General features: G+C 35.6%; 1 protein-coding gene across 1 annotated transcript; it reads left to right on the top strand.

Moving 5' to 3' along the window:
- The first annotated feature begins 1,247 nt into the window (after positions 1-1,247).
- Positions 1,248-16,314, top strand: LOC136033496 (microtubule-actin cross-linking factor 1, isoforms 6/7-like). Its single transcript, XM_065714242.1, has 4 exons — positions 1,248-1,258; positions 2,602-2,827; positions 3,988-4,262; positions 16,196-16,314. The coding sequence occupies exons 1-4, from the start codon at positions 1,248-1,250 to the stop codon at positions 16,215-16,217; spliced, it is 534 nt and encodes a 177-aa protein (XP_065570314.1). The 3' UTR covers positions 16,218-16,314.
- Positions 16,315-17,609: the final 1,295 nt, after the last annotated feature.

The raw sequence follows: 17,609 nt of genomic DNA, 5'->3' as shown, positions 1-17,609 counted from the left end.
TGTTATAATAATTAATTTTTTTATCTCTTTTTTTTGCTACTATTATATTCTTGAAAAACCAGCATAAGGTACTTTCTACACTTTCTGTATTTACACCCTTCTCTCTTTTCTTCTCTTTTTATTTTCCCTCTTTTTTGTCAACAATTAATTTTTTTATGTTGTATTTGCTCAATTGATGTTATTGTTTTTTTAAATTTGAAGTTTTTGGAACAAAAGAAAAGAGGATGTACAATGTTATTTAAAAAAAACCCACTACGTATACAAAATGTAAGAATGAAAATCTAGAGTTAATCCCGTTGCAAGACCACCAGTCATTATAAGAGGCAAAATATTAAGGGGAGAGATAGAATTGTCACATCTTTATTAGTTTATTGATGGTTTTGCTACAATAAGTCCTAATTTTTCTCGATTACGTTTTATTACTATTTGCAATCAAAATGAAACCATATTGACTGAGTTATACATTGCTGTTGACTAATGTTAATTATGCTGATATTAACATGAGACGATAAATATGTTTCTTCTTCAACAAATATACATACATCCCCCACCCCAAGAAAAAAGTCCCCTCCTTCTCCTAAAATAATCCTTACTAAAAGTTTCAACTCGTTCCCCTTGGCGTTGGACAAAAGGGGGTTAGATTAGCCATATCATTTTTTTTATTTTAATATATAACTATAATTTAGTATTATTTTGATATATTATATAATAAGTACGTAAGCATATAGTATAATAAGTATACTTTTAATAGAACTTATATTAAAGTGGGACAAATTATAAACTTGTTTGGCAGAGAATTGCCCCCGGCTTATGACGACGCACGATTGTGATAGAGTTAGAGCTAATGGACATGGTCAGTTATGATATGAAATTTTTTATATATGGATATTAATAAATTATATGGTTTATATTGAATCTTTTTTGGCCTCATATTTGACGTTTTTATATGAGCAAATATACCTGGTATTGATTAATTCCTTTTTCAATTCATAGAATTGTGAAGATGAATTTAACGGCCGATTATCACAAGCCAACCAAGTTCGTAAAACTGCAACATAATTGCTAACTAGTGCCACACTAGAAGATGCTGCTTCTGTTCAAAACAAGGTCAAGCAATTAGATGACTCATGGAATAAAGTGTTTGAAGCTGCCCGAGCTCGGTCGGATTGCCTCGAGGACGCCCTCACTAATGCTGAAGAGCTGCATAGACGAGTTAAAATGCCTTTTGAAAGGTTAAGTGATGGGGAATGGAATTGAGGTACGAAATTATACTAATTGTATTTGTTTTACTTACTGCTTATAAAAGTGAAAAATATATCACCATATTTAGAGGTGATAGACTAGAATAGGCTATTATTCATATTAGCATAGACTATAGGCCTACTGAAGTCGATAATGTAGAATTATCTGTTTTCTAAGAGGAACACCGGCCCCTCCTGTAAGTTAGAATAAAAACATATGCCAATTGTACGTTTCGTGGCTATTTGAAGATTTTTTCCTTAGTTCTAAAGAGAATCCTATTGATTCTTTCTGCTTCAATTATAGTTTTGATTTATTTTATTTCTAATTTGAGACGCGTAGTACCATAGTATTGCTTACAATATGCCAAAAGATGACATCAACTATTTTTTTGGTCATTAACCATTTATATTTTTTTAACTCGTTTTTTGTCAGGTCACTGACATTTTGTCACATAAATTTGTGAGGCATTTTTTGACCACTTCCATTTTCTCAGTCGGTTCCAAATTTTATTAGTATATGCACTTCCAACGAAATTGCCATAATTCAAAATCAAATAATTTTTCCTCTTGTAAACTCCCCCTTGTAAAAATAAAACAGCATAAACAGATGATTGGGCACTGCAAAACTTATTGAACAAGCACTATTATGCAAGACTTGGTAACCCAGCGATAAGAAAACATGCCTGTGGCCACGATAACTTTGGTTCAAACCTTATATAAGATAATTTTTAGTGTTTGAGGCTAAAAAGTTGAAAATGATAAATATAAAAGATTTTAATAACTCAATTCTAATTTCTTTTATCTCTTTTTCCTCAACTAACTGGCTTTGAATTTGTGCACTTAAAATCTAAAACTTAAGAATTAAAACTTAAATAATTTATATATCTATGTTATGTCAAGGTCAATAAGTTTTGCGCACCCTGTTTTCACTGGTATCCAAAGATTTTCGAGAAAAAACTGTTTTCTACTTTTTAGTGTATTTTGAAAACGAGTTTATTTTATCTTATAATTGTTATTTTAGAAGCCACTTTGTTCAAGTCCATTCTAAAATGTACTTGATAACTTTTCCGTTCTAAGCCAAATTAGCTGACACGTTCAATTCTGCTCCTTCTTGGCTAGAATTGATATTTGTTATAATTATTCCTGTTAATGAAGATATGCCTTACCTTAACTGGAAAATTATTCTGTGCGGAATTTTCAAGATTAGTTCCAGCAGATGTTTGATACCATAAACTTAAAATGGATTGTGCCTCTTTTTTTTACTTTCTTTGTTTTCCTAGCACCTCGTCAACTAGTTTCTGGACGGCTTACATATCAAAGGGCTAGAGCCTAACTTTCAATTTATTGTATAATTTTTCAGATTTAATGGACAGTTGCTAGATGATCAAGATGAATGTGTTGATCAAATTGGTGACCACAAACGTTTCTATGAAGAACTAAATGAAAAGGAGTCTGAAAAGAATGACACGTTGGTGAAGGCCAATGATATTCTTTTAAAGTGTCATTCAGATGCAGTTAGTGTTATACGACAGTGGATAACCATTATCCAGTCTAGGTGGGACGAGGTTTCGAATTGGTCAAGACAGGTAAGCGAAGTACCTTAAGTATTCAACTGCGTCAATGGTTAAATACGGTACATGTTTATGATACATATTATAGGTTATGATAGGTATGATACATATTATAGGTACATATTATAGGTTATGAGTTATTATATTATAGACATTATATTTTACTGTCGTTTGCCAGGCCTTCTCCCTAAAGGAGTGGAAAAGTATGATTCATGGTTCACTGATGACTCATGTTCAAAATCTAAATAATCTGAGTAACTTAACAGATTGGGAACTGGCGATAGTGTCGACAAAAAAAACCTCAACGCCATCTAGCGTTTGGCAACTAAACACTAGATAATTTTTTACTTAATATTCGCAATTATTTTTGGAAATTATTAGGAATTAGAGCTCTGAATAATTTTGCATGTAAAACTTAGCTAATCAAAAAAAGAAATTAGATTGATATAATAAGCATTATTCTAAAGTATTGCATACAGAATAAAAAAGTTAATAATAGAACGATTATTCTAAAGTGCTTTTTATTAAAATCAATTAAATTACTATTTTAGCCCAAGCAAAATACATTTTTGTGTGTGATTTTTTTAAGAAGTGAAAGCTTGTACATGAACACTGTTCCAAAGCTTGTACAAAAACATAAGTGGTCACAACGCAATTAATTATGTACTAACTACATAAGTAGTCAATATTACAAACACCAACGAAGTACTGGTCCCGTTTCGTTAATATTACTTGTGATTGGTCGTAGGTTTATTCCTTTTAGGTTCTTACGGAAGTTACTTTTAATTATTTAGGGAATATTACTTGGTCACGAAGCTACTTAACAGACATTATTCAATGTACGCTTCAGTTCCATATTTCTTTCTATTTTAATCAAAGATCTTATCAAAATAATTTTCTTTTTCAACTTGATGTAAAGAAAGAAACTTCATTTCGTTTTTTCTATTGAATGCTTGGTTTGTGGCGTCGTGGTTTTGTGGTGAAGATAAACTAAAATTTTGTTTTAATTTAATATATACGTCTTAGGATTATCGTTTGTTGTCTAGCTCGTTCTCATCTAGAGTTTTACTTTTTTATCTCTCTCTTTCTTTCTAACTCCGCTCCCTCCTTATCTCTTACCTTGTCCCTCCATCCTCCGTATCTCTCTTGTTATTCTAAGACTAAATAACTTTCAGAGAGATCATAGATTTGAAGAACACATTAAACAGCTTCGCAACTCAGCCGAACTCCCGGAAGAGCTTCCTAAATGGCTTACAAAACAAGAAAACACGTTAGTTGATAGGGACGCTGAGCCTCTGCCTGATGATATACCCACAGTTGAAAAGTTAATTGAGGAACACAACCAGCTGATGGAGGAGACAGTAGCTCCTACGCCCGAATTGGATCGAGTCTGTAAACCGAAGCAACAACCCAAACTGAGCACGACGAGAAAGCCATCTAGGAAGTCAATGTAAGTTCTACAATTACTAACTTTAGATAGGATAAATTAAAATTTAAAATTAATAAGCAAATACTGCTGCTATTACTAACAACTCACAGCAACACCTAGCAACTTGATGCCAATACATCTGCACAAGCTCCTCCATGACAATATATTCAAAGCTTACCTCTTTACATCATCCCAAGAGGTTCCATTTTCCTGACAACCTCCTTACGACCAAGTTCCTTACAACCTCCTCCTACCCATATGGGAACGGCCTGCTTTTTGTTTGGCCAAGAAAGACGATCTTTCGCAATCTGTTATCCTTCACCCGTAAAACGTGTCGTAGGTATCTCAACCTTTTTCTCAGTATAGCCCTAAAAAGCTGGACTGAACTCCATGTTTGGTACAGCTTACTGTTTAAAATCCGATCAGTCCAATCAGCACCCAAAACAATCCTTAGACAATTCCCCCTGAAAATATATAGAAAGTCCTTCCCCGTCTTCCAAAGAACCCACATTTCAAAACCATGCTCGACCAGTATCATCACTGATTATCATCCCAATATTTTAATTTTCGTTCGAAGACTTATCTTCCTATTCTTACAAAAAATTTCTTCTGAAAAACCGGGACATTACTAAGACAGAACAAAAATGAACAACCAGCATCATCTAGCCATACTGAGCTAGGGAACTAAGTGCCGATTGACAATAAGATTGTACTAATACTGAACTAATACTGGAATATGGACCAATAAAATTTATTCATAGAATCACCCAAAAGTTGAATAAGAAATTTAATTGGCTCAAAGTAGCGCTAGTTAAACTTCGGTATTCGACTAAATCTTCTAGCCTGCCCATGAACTTGTATAGGTAAGTTGTACTAGGGGCGTGGTTATATTAATAAAATCTCATTGTGAATAGGCTTTAAGTAGAACCTAAATAATAAAAAGTAGTCATTTCAATATTCAGTTTTTTTACGCTGAAGATAAGAAGTTTGCCAAAGGATAAAATAGGAAGGCTTATATACGTGTACATTTATCGAAATTGGCCTTGCCTTGCTCTGCTTATTGTATAATCAGCAAAGAGTATTTAGAAACAAACTATTGTGTATAATTTTTGAAATTTATAGTGAAATCTATTTTCTGCTGTTTGAATTAAAATTTATATTAAACTAGATTAAGTTTGATTAAATTCGATTATGCTGTGATCTTGTCTAGATCGGCTGGGTAATGGTCCATTGTCATTTGAGCCATTTTCAAGTTATCTCGGTTTTCTTTTTCTTTCAATTTATTTTTTACAAGCTGCAACTAGCTTTCTTTCAAAACTGTTTACAATACAAAAGATAAAAAACCTAATTTCTTTTAAATCTATATTGGAGCGCCGAAAATTCACTAGTGACAGCGTTTTAAGCGCTTTGTATCTAATTGTATGTGAATACACCCTAAGGAACCGGAAATTGAGGTTTACAGTTGGTTTCTTAATCTTTTTACGTCATTTTGTGTATACTGTAAGTGTGAAAAATTACAAAGGAGATAGGTCACTTTTTATTAAATCAAATAATTTACTAAATATATATATATATATATATATATATATATATATATATATATATATATTTATATATATATATATATATATAATATATATATATATATATATATATATATATATATATATATATATATATATATATATATATATATATATATATATATATAGTAAGATAGTAAAATAGTTTACTAGTTGAGAAGATTTACTAGCAGTGAAGATGAGATTGACTGATTGCCGAAGATTGTCCTTTTTGGCCCACCCTCAAGGGCTAAACGGAAAGCTGATCGTCAGTGGTACACAAGGGCTGTTTAATTAGAGTAATAAGAATTTTTTTTAATGTTATTAGAAAAAATTAGTGTAAAAATGGGGGACAACCCCACTCTTGAGTAGGAGGACAATCCCAATCATATAAGCAATAATTTAAGCTCGTTTTAATTATTACGTTGCCTCTTATATTCAGTTGTAAAAACTTGTATTTTATCTAATTTTTGGAAAAGGAAAAGCACAGCGATTTTAGGAAAACTGTTTTTGGTATAATAACAGCACATAGCGATTGGACCTTAGACCTTAGTTCCTCCAGAGCCATCGATGGCGCATAGGGCGTCGACAAAGCCTCTCCATTCGTCTCGCATTGGTGCTGCAGCGATGACGTCTTCCCCTTCAGGTATTAGTGAGGTGCCGGAATCAATCCAGCTACCCAGGTACTTGAACTCCTGGACTTGTTCTAGATCCTTGTTTTTGCAATGGAGAACGAGTGGCGAGGTTGTGATGGCCATGCTCTTCGAGTTGTCAATATTTATCTTTAGCCCGACATTCTCTGCATTCTCGGTAATAGTGTCAAGCAGCTGCTGCAACCGTTCTTTAGACTCTTCGAGAAGGACAACGTCGTCCACGAAGTCCAGATCAAACAGTTACTTGTTGCTTACTTTTACCCCGTAGCCCGATGCGAATCTCAGGGCATAATCCATTATAATTATAAAGAGCACGGGGGAAAGTACAAATCCTTGACGAACACCAGACATGATCTTGCAAAATCTGGTTGTACCAATTTCAGTCTTTACGCAACATTCCGATTCTTCATAAAGCGCTATAATCATATCTACTGTTTTCTCGGGAATTCCGTAGTATTTCAAAACTCTCCACAAGCAATCTTTGTCAGCTGAGTCAAATGCCTTAGTCAATGAATAGGAGGTAGAGCTTCTTGTTCCATTCTTTTGACTCTTCGACAAGCACTCTCAGTACAAATATTAGATCAGAACAGGATCTCCCAGTTCTGAAACCATGCTGCTCTTCTCGTAGAGTTGCGTCTAGTGCTTTCCGCAGACGCTGCAAAATGACGGAGGCTAATAGTTTGGATGAGACAGGGAGAAGATTGATGCCTCTCCAGTTATGGCAGTTCATCAAGTCTCCCTTTTTGAAGAGTTTGACTATAATGCCTCTGCTCCAATCTCTTGAGACCTTCCCTAAGGTCCATATTTTGGTGAAGAGAGAAAGCCAAATGGATATGCAGGTACTAATTGAGTACTTCAAATGCCATCTACTAATTGAAATGCCATCAATACCCGGGGCTTGTCCATTTTTTAACTTCTTTGCTGCATGCATGATCTCCTCAGCACTCGGAGGATCTGTATTGCTGTCTAAATACATAAAAGGGATATCAGGTACGTTTACTTGGTCACAAGTTCTCGGTCTGTTCAGAAGTTTTTCGAAATGGGAAGCCCATCTCTCGTCAATTTTTTCTGGATCAGATATAATTGATCAATTTTTGTTCTTGACAAGAGTGATTCGGCTGCTTTGTTTTCCTACCATCTCATTTGTCAATCGGTAGACAGTCTTGGAGTCACCCTTTCTAGCAGCTTCTTCAGCTAAAGCTGCTTTCTTTTCAAGGAACTGTCTCTTGTCCTTTCTTGCACTCTTTTTTACCTCTTTATCTTTTTCTTTGTATAATTGTTTTGTTGCCAACTCTGAACACCTTGTAGTATCTATGAGCATGGCTTGCTTGAGTTCGTCAATCAGTTTCCATGCTATGTCAGAGATCCACCTTTCCTTTGGTTTCTTTCGGAAACCTAGCTTTTCTGCGGCAATCGTCGTGTATGCACTTTTTATTTTCTCCCATTTCTCTTCGACGCTTTCTGAGTCATTTGCCTCAACATCCAAGGCATCAAATTTGTTCCATAAAGAGATACAGAAATCTCTGCAGATTTTTTGATCCTGTAGCTTGTCCGTGTCGTACAGTTTCTTCAGATCTTGCTGTGTCTTCTTTTGGGCACGTAGTTTGATCTGTATGTGGGCGATCATGAGCATGTGATCCGACTGGGCGTCTGCTCCTTTATACCCACGCACGTCTAACAGGCTTGTACGCCACCTTTTGGCGATCAAGAAATGGTCAATTTGGTTTCGCGTCAAACCATCTGGAGATGTCCATGTGTACTTGTGCACGTTTTTATGCTCAAAGAGTGTCCCACCAACGACAAGGTCATTACTTAGCGCGAAGTTTACTAGTAATGCACCATTTTCGTTAATCTGGCCAAGTCCAGGCGGTTCTAGAACTTCCGGACAGTACTTGCGATCGGCTCCTACTTTGGCATTCAGATCACCAACAACACATAGAACATCATGTTTGGGGATGTCTTTGGTGACAGCTTGCAAGGTTTCATAGAAGCTATCTTTGACATCATCATCCGCCACATTGGTAGGAATGTAGCATACAATGACAGAAAGCTTAGTGTGTGCTGTAGCAAATCGTGCAAACAAGATCTTTTCGTTTATTGGAGTCCATTTCAGCATTGCTCGGTATGCTACAGGGGACATCATAAGTCCTACACCTGCCTGATGATGGCTGTCCTCTCTGCTATACACCAGTACATATCCATGATTTAGTGTTTCTTGGCCTACACCTTTCCAACGTATTTCGCTTACGGCTAGTATGTCAATATTATATTGCTTCATCTCTCTGAGAGCTTGCTCAGTTTTTGATAACTGACTCATAGTTCTCACGTTCCAGAAACCAATTTTTGTTGGTTGTTTTGCAGTCAATAATCGTGTCCGGAGGCGTGCTGGGTTTGTTATCAGGGGGAAGATAATTTATCCGAGGCATATATCGACGTTTCCGTTGCTGGGGCTTTTTTACAGGGACAGGTAGCAAACCTGTCACCGAACCCTCCTCCTTCATCCTGGCTTGGGACAGGCCGGCATTATCCATGACAATGACAGGCGGAGTTAATGACATAGCGATTATGAGAAAACTAATTAAACTCCTCTATAAGAAAGGTGGTAAGAGCGAGTATGGTAATTAATGAAGGATTATCCTGGAAGCTAATTACTTGGTATTATTGCTCTTCGATTCATTCTATAACGAGACAAAGGTTGAGATAGCTTGGGAACGTTCTGTAAGTGAAGGTTGACAAATGGCCGAAGATTGTTCCTTTTGGCCCACCGTCAAGAGCTAAACAGAAAGCAGGTCGTCCGTGGTTTTGGTGGGAGAATATCGTAAGGATAGATTTAAGGGAAGCAAGAGCTTCCTGGAAGAGTATAAACAGGGAGTCTTTGAATATGTTAGGATGGAGGAGGAGCATGTGTAGCTGTGTTGGCCTCAGACGGCCTGGTGCTGTGGTCAGATGTTAGCAGGGTACTGGTGTAATATAGTAACCACAGTTTTGTTGTTAATCTGCTGTAAAACCAGTTTCTCTGTGCACATGGAGATAATTAGGTCAGTTTAGTTTAGGTTTTAAATTTAGTGCGTTCTAGGCAGTCTGCTTTCCATAATTCTCTGTTGTAGTTTTCATAATTTTGTTGTATACGTCGTCTAGATCAGATTTATCATTTTTTAAATAGCTATCATATATTCGGGCCATAGCATGTCATCAAAATTAAAACCGATTAGACTGACAAATTAAAAAAGGGTCAATTAAAGCATAAAAAGAAGGAGATAAGCGAATATTTACAAACAACAACCCTTATATTAGTTGGATGTATTGACTGATATAAAGACATTTTAATTTCGTATTTTGAAATTCAAAAATAAGATAAGAACAGACTGAGAGATGGTCCAAAATGGATCAGGTCTGAGTAAGGAGTCTCTTTTGAGGGAATTACTCTCCAATGAAAGGTTTTGTCCTGTCTTTTTTGATGACAGAGGTACCTGCTTTCAAGACTTTCTAAACTAAATGTATTTTAGAAGAAAAGAGCGGGACTTCATCTTCTTACAAAATTATTTGCTAGGCTCTTCTTTGAATTAATTTAATATTATATGACTTCCCACGAAATGTGATGATGCCAAACCAAGGAAGCATATTGAAGCTGCCGATTTACAAATGAGATATAAATCCTTAACGAATCTGATAGGGAACAAAAATTTATTCTGGAGCTTAAATAAGGGGATAGGTGCTTTAGGATAATATTGTTAATATGGATATCCCATTTTAAATTAGAAGAAACAGTGACCACAAGTAATTTTAGGAATGACGCAAAAATTTCAGGTGGTATATGATTAAGGAAAAGAGAGGAAAATAAGGAAAGGAAAGCATATACATTTGATGGGGTAAAAGAAAAGATAGGGAATTCAAGGAAATATGTTGGCATTGTCTTGGATGTAGAAGGGTTTAATTTCGTGTCTTATTCCAAGGCATCATAAAATTTCTTTAGAAGGTTTCAGATACTGGAAAATCATCAATCAATTTCTATACCGTGGGAAATACCTTATCGAGACTGTTGATTTTAAGACCTTGGGATTCTCCGCAGGAGACAGGGAGAAAAATGGAATGGTGAATGTAGTACTAGACAGCTTGTGACCAATTTGATTTATTAGATGAGCCCTATTCCTCAGGAAGTGGTCACTGTCAAGTGACCTATAGTAGGAGAACCTTTAAAGGAGACCGTCAGGATTAGTGACCCTCAAATCTGCTGCGATTCTAATTTCCCCTTTTTTATCTTTTGTTTTAATAGCTATGATTAATAGCTACGACCTCTAAACAGGAGTTGTTGTTAGAGATACCCCTTGTGGGAAGATCCTCAGAATTTGTCAGAATTTTGGTTTTATTACTGATCTTCAGCTCAACCAAATCTGCAGTGGCAGTAACATTACACAGCATGGCTTGCACTTAATCTATGTAATTTTCTTGAAAGGTTATGTCATCCATGTAGTAAAGGTCTTTGATGGAGAAGTAAGGGTTTACTTCAACGCCTCTGGGAGATTGCATAGCACCCTTCATGACCCAGTCGATAACAAAGTTGAAGAGGAGGGGGGACAGGGTGCAGCCCTGTCACACCCCAAAATTATGTCGAAGAGGGAGGAAAGCTCTCCATCAGCTTGCATACAGGCAGGAACGTGCTGGTAGTATGCCTGAATAAAGTGTATCAGCTTCTCAGAGATGCCGTCCTCTTGATCTCAGCCCATATGCCATCTCTAACGATCGAGTCAAAGGCCGTTATGAAATCTTGAAGACGGCTCTAGTAATCTGACTGTGTGTCATGTTGTTTTCAAGAATTTGCCGGAGTGTAAAGAGCTGGTCAATGCACCTCTTTCCTGGCCGAAAGCCCGCCTGGTTTTGGGGTGTGGTTGTGTTTCTGATTGAGCTGAAGCGGTTGAGTTGCATCATGGTGAATAATTTGGCAGCGATGGTTATGAGTGATATTCCCCGGTAATTCTTGCATTCAGCTTTATCCCCTTTTTTGTAAAGGGGGAGGATAATCTTCCATATCTTCAACTAAACTATTATTCTCTGAATGAAAATTCTCATACGTGTTCGTTGTAAGTTTCTCCTTTTATAAAATATTACAATAGAATCTCTGCCAAGTTACGGTACAATTAATTGTCATCTGGTACAATTACAATTTCATCCTGTATATTAGCGAAAAAAACTTAATTAAGGCTGTTTGCATTAGTATAAATCTTATTTCTTGCTCTATGTATAATCAAACTCTACTTATTCTGAAAACAATCTTTATTAAATTTTACACCATTTACCAACAAATAAATCTAAATCGTTACTTAACCCACTAAGAATAGTTGATTGCTTTAAATTATTGGAAAAATACAATTTAGCTTCCGTTTTCATTACATTCGAAAGATCAAGTTGCTTTATTATTGCCAAATTTGGCAATAATACAATTATTACAAATTTGGCAGGATATTTATATCCTGTTATAATGTGTTCAGAAGTTAAATTTACAAATGATAAAAATTACTCACAATTACAAGCGGGCTTCCAATTACTATCCTTGTTAAATTATAGTTAAAAATCATTAACCCAATCTTCCTTAGAACTTATACGTTATGATTGGATTATTCTTATAATTCAAATTACTAGGAAGGGTTTGTTTCACATCACACGGATTTAAAATCCCAGGTTATTTAAAATCCTCTATTTGTTTACTACTAAAGTTTATGGATTAACATGATATCTTTTCCTTAATAACAATCTTATAAGATTTATTATAAATTGATTTTTTTTGTATATTCTTATAATTTTATGTTAGAAAATACCGGTCCAGAGGCCGTGATTACTAGGCTGTATAAACTTTGCGGCTTCAGTTTCTGTTGAAGGACAATATGAAGGTCTGTTAATTTTAAAAGCACCTGATCCACCATCCAAAGTCACCTCATTGTCTGGGTTAATGACTGCAAAAATAATTGAACCCACTTTGATGTTATTTTCAATAGGCAGAAAGAGCATGGCTTTGGCAGTGTGAAGGTGTATGGTGTTGACAGTATATCGTTTTTCACTAGGTGGCAACAAACTAAAAATATCAGCCAATGAATACTAAAGGATACTCCCATATTGGTGCTCTGAAATAAATGAGACATGCTTAATAATCAAAGTCAACTTCAGGTTTCACTCATAGGCAACATCAAGAATCCTAGGTACTTATCCCTTATAACCCCAACACTCAAGTTCTTTGTCTGACAGAACCGGTTTCTCTAACCGGGGCTCTTTTTTGACTCCTGCGTATTGGTTGGTGAGTGTTGACCAAGGAGGTGGGGGAGGTTGGGTAACTTGAAGATTTGGAGCAGGTGATGAAGGGCCTACTTGAGGATTCAGGAGTTTCTGGAAATGGGGCTTCCAACGGTCAATAACTTCGTCACGACTAGTTAGGATGTTACCATGTTCGTGACTTACCGACGCCAAATTCTTCGACATCTCTCCAGTTGATTCTTTAAGCAGCGGGTACAGTTTACTAGTATCAGACAGGTTAGCTACTTCTTCCATCTCCACCGTAATATTCTCCAAGCACTTCCTTCTGTCTTTTCTGCCCGACTGGTTGCATAGCTTGCGTAGCTGTTTCAATTCAGCTGAGAGGCGTGATGGTAACAGACTTTTCTTCGTTGCGGATAGTCTCTTCAGACATCCACCGTCTTAGCCTCGGTTGACACTCTTTGATCTGCTTTCTTCATAACGTTTCATGGGAATATTTTTGACCGACAAGTCCCCAGTCCGTCGGTGCCTGCACATCAGAAGAGCTGTACACCTCCAAGGGTATATTTGTTAGTGGGGACAGTCTTGGTACCTCCGGCCAAATAGTTTGGCCCATTCTTCCCTCCCCAAGTAGTACACTTGGTATACCTTCTGGTTTAAATATCAATGCGAAAGAGCATGTAGAGCCCTTGAGACTGCAGGACTACGACACCATACTCCAGTGGAGATCAGTTGTGGTGCTAGCGACGCAATGCCGCACACGGCCACCGTCAAAATTCCTTACAATAACTTATTTAAATTTTTATTGCCCTTTTTTTATGTCCTCGTCGTTTTTGGGCATTACTTAAAATTCATATCCATGAAGATGTACTATTTACTATTTCACTGCAATATCGACCTCTAAACTAATTTACCGATTTAGCTATGTTGCTTTTGACTGACTCAGTTGGTTTCTGAATGTATTCTTCACGCCAAATTTTTTTAAGAGTATTCTTTTTTTTCTATTTATGGTTGGGTAGCTGCTTTGCCGGTGGTCTTCACCACAGCGACGCGGCTGGCTTTTATTCATTATATATAGAGAGAATTTATTTAAAAAAAAAACACAAAAAAACAATACAAAAAAGGAAAGCTTTACCTAAACCCCTTATGGCTCGTGCTGAAATTGAACCATATTGTAGGTTGTCTTACAAATGAGATGGCTTTACTGAAACAACAGGTTGGTTAAAATCATCCTCCATTTGTCACATTTTCATGTTACTTTTGACATAGTTGTTTTGTCTCGCAATTTTTCTTCAAAGAGGTCCATTAGGTTACGAGAGATTCCATAAATTAATGGGTGAGTAATGTTGTATTTAGTAGCTTCACCGGGGTCTAAAAAGCACATTTAGCCATATGAAGGTGGTTAAAAATCATATTCAATGATTTACGATTGACTTCCCTCTAAATTTCATTTTCTGATAAACTTTTTAAGCGGTTTTGAATATGAAAAAATTAAGATTATTGATGGTTTTATCATCACTTGCGTTGAATGATGACAAAGTAAAACGTTAATTCAAGTCTCGGATTTGTTTGAATTCTTCAGACAGGATGTGACATCCGATAAAAGACCAAATCAATTCATCTGAATATTTTGGAGGTGGCAATGCAATTTGAACAATCAAGCACCACCTTCCTACTGAATTATCTTTGTTGGCTACTCTTTTTTCGAGAAAACGGAGGACTTCACAGTGAATACATACAACGTTGAAAGGTTCTAATAATTTGTAATTCAAACTTGTGTAGTTTACTGCATCCTTATAGGTTTACAGTGCTCTTTGTGCCATAGTTTTTTGTTAAAGATTGCGACGGTGTTGTTGAAATGTAACTTTTCTTTCTTCTTCACTTTCATTTTTGACTCGTTCTGATTCTCACTGTGGCATGTCTTTAACAGCAAAATTCTTTGTTCTTCTTTCTTTTTTTCGGCGCGTTCTGATTCTCGTTTTCAGTTATATGTTACCTAAACTGCGAAGAACTTTGTTTTAATTGAATTTCGCTCTTTGATTTCATCGGACAAACTTCGTTTGAAAAAACAAAAATCTATTTCAACTAAACACGAAACCAGACAATGTACCACAATGTGCACATAATATAGATGGTTTCTCAATTTATCAATATATCTTCTTGAATTATGAAAACAATTGTGCATCATAGATTGTACGGCTTAGAATTCAAAACAAATTAACTTTTTGAGTGTCATTCTCAGCATACTACCCCAATACCTGAAATCCTTTAGCAACAATTCATGTTTTGCCGGAAACCGAATGCTAAAAACTTTTTCTATTAGCAACACTAGGGCACTGTTGAACACTAGGGCAACTGACCTGTAAGGTTTCGTTTGCTCCACCAAGAAGAATCAAATTTCATGTAATCACAAGAAAAACAAGCCGTACAGTATTCTGTAATAGACAAATTCATATTTTGACAGATTTAGATAGGACTCCAAAACAGGTCAAAACCCAGGATCCGCCTTGAATACAACACATTTCAAATAAGCCGAAAGGAAACCAAAAGTGTAGATAGAAAACCCAAGGCAACGGTAGTCAATGCCTCTCAGCACTTTCTATTTTGAGCTTCCATTTTCATAAGTAGTTAACCAACAAAGAATAGCGAGTCTACGGTCAGAACTTGCTTTAAGCATTTACAAATAGACAAAAGTGATTTTCCATTCAGACATGATAAAAAACAAGAAAATATTGGCTCCGGACAATCCCTGAAATATGTTGCCCGTCATAAAAATAGTGTTTCCGGGAAGTATTTTATCTAGAAAGTTTTACCTTTTTTTTTACCATTTTCATTTTTTTTGGGTTCAAAACAATTTTCTATATAATGTTTTAAGTGTGAAAAATACTTCCGAAATTCTGCCCTAGTGATTGCTACGTTTTTGTCTAGAATGGAAGATTTCCAAGAATAGAAAGGAAGAATGGAAGACTATGGTATGTTTTTTTAGCAGTGGAATTCGCTTTCGCTCGGTACCGGTTATCTTTTAACCCCGAATTTGGCTGTTAAAAGTTTCTGGTGTAGTTCGTAGTCTGCTACAATTTTGTTTTTGACTGGCTGTAACTGTCGGTTTCCTAAATTCACTAAAATATCTTTGATAGTAAAAGCGATACATCTTCTTCTGAGAAGGAAGTGATGTATCTAAAGTCTTAAACTCATGCCCCCCTACCCCCTAAGTTTTTCGATGAGCCACTCATGAGAAATATCCTTGTGCCTGAAGCCACGGCTCTGTATAGAATTGACATTTTCATAGATAATTTCTCTTTCTTATTCCCAGAGACTTCACATAGTGGTAGTAAAATGATATAGCTTGTTTCGAGAATTGCTCCTTTCATATAAGCATGAACAAAGTAGTACAAACTGTGTACATAGTACAAATGATTATGACCTTGTAAAATGTTATTTCAAAACCAGGTAAAAAGTGAACTTTAAATATAATTAAAAATATTGTATTTTTCAGTAAGACAACAAGACGGTTTTAGCTTCTATTTCTCCTTCGAAGGGTTTGACCATGGATAATAAGAGTTTGAGTCTACTGAAACCATAGATGATGAGTGTCGTCTTATGTTCGGGGTGAGGTACGAGCTTTTTCTTGAAAATCCTTAAAAAAATTTATTACCCTGATGCTTAAAAAGAAACAGCCTTTTGCCAGCTTTGCGTCTTATTCAGACCATCAGTCTTGTTTTTTTTTCAATTAGCCATGGCTCTTAACTCTTTTACTCTAAGGCAACCAACTTGATTGTAATTCTAAAATCTATCTGTTTTAAATTCGCTTAAAGATGTAAATTCATTAGAGGCGAGAAAGAAAAAATTACAACAAATAAATTGGTTTGTCAATGGACTTCTGTCAATTAAATGAATAATATTAACTTAATTCAGGAATGTTTGGATTTCATAGTTTAAATTATGTTATTAAAGAGAGAGAAGAAGGTGAGGTAAAAAATAAAATAACAGAGAGAAACACATCAATTAAATTATATTTAAGACAAAATTAATATTTTAAAATAACTCTTTGAACGAAATTGAATATTTAAATATAATTTTAAATAAGACTAAAATTTATAACTCAAAATTAAATTCAAAAACAAATTTTTCTTGATTCCAGTGTGAGGTACTAAAACTTTGAAAAGCGAAGGCTTTTTTTTAAATTTAAAAGTTTGAAGTATTTATTTACGGACATTAACGGGCCATAGGAAAAATGTATGTACTTAAATCAACGATATTGTTTTTATTTGAGAAATTTTAAATTGTACAAATCACTCACCTCAAATTCATCTGTCCAAAATATCCATGAGACAAATCATAGACATACCACCTAAAAGGAAATATCTTCTCCATACGATGATACTGACTACCTGACAAGCGATCTATATCTGCCTTTTCCCTTGTTTCGAGCAACTGTCGAAAGTTGCCACGAGAGCCTATCTGGTGTTGGTTATGACCTGGAGAAAAATAGAGATTGGTAAAATCTATAGTCAGGACCTTATGAAAACTATAAATGCGTCTGGGAAAGCTTAGCTTTAAATAAATGAGAAATAAGGTAAAATTTCAATGAACAAATTACGGTAGCAATTTAAGGAGGAAGGTCAGAAAGCTACCCCGAGCTGGACGTATGGGGATTTAAATTTTAAAAATAAGTTATGATATTGAAAAACAAACATTAGTTGGTAAAAAGAACGATACAATTTACTGAGGGAGATGGGGTATAGTCAGTGTTCTTGAAGAACCGGTGTAATTGAAGTTGAAACCGGACCTAATGAATGATATAAATATGTCTGGGAAAGCTTAGCTTTGAATGAAGGAGAAATGAGGTAAAATTTGAATGAACAAGTTACGGTAGCAATTTAAGGAGGAAGGTCAGAAAACTACCCCGA

Source organism: Artemia franciscana, chromosome 12 (assembly GCF_032884065.1).
Source record: "Artemia franciscana chromosome 12, ASM3288406v1, whole genome shotgun sequence".
NCBI classification, from domain to species: domain Eukaryota; kingdom Metazoa; phylum Arthropoda; class Branchiopoda; order Anostraca; family Artemiidae; genus Artemia; species Artemia franciscana.
The sequence above is the reverse complement of the archived record's forward strand: the minus strand, read 5'-3'. Positions and strand labels throughout refer to the sequence as shown.

Excerpts from the sequence above, each read along its gene's own strand:
- LOC136033496 (XM_065714242.1), top strand. Across the intron at positions 2,828-3,987 it reads TTTCGAATTGGTCAAGACAG|AGAGATCATAGATTTGAAGA; the intron begins GTAAGCGAAGTA and ends AATAACTTTCAG. Across the intron at positions 4,263-16,195 it reads AAGCCATCTAGGAAGTCAAT|TAAGACAACAAGACGGTTTT; the intron begins GTAAGTTCTACA and ends TGTATTTTTCAG.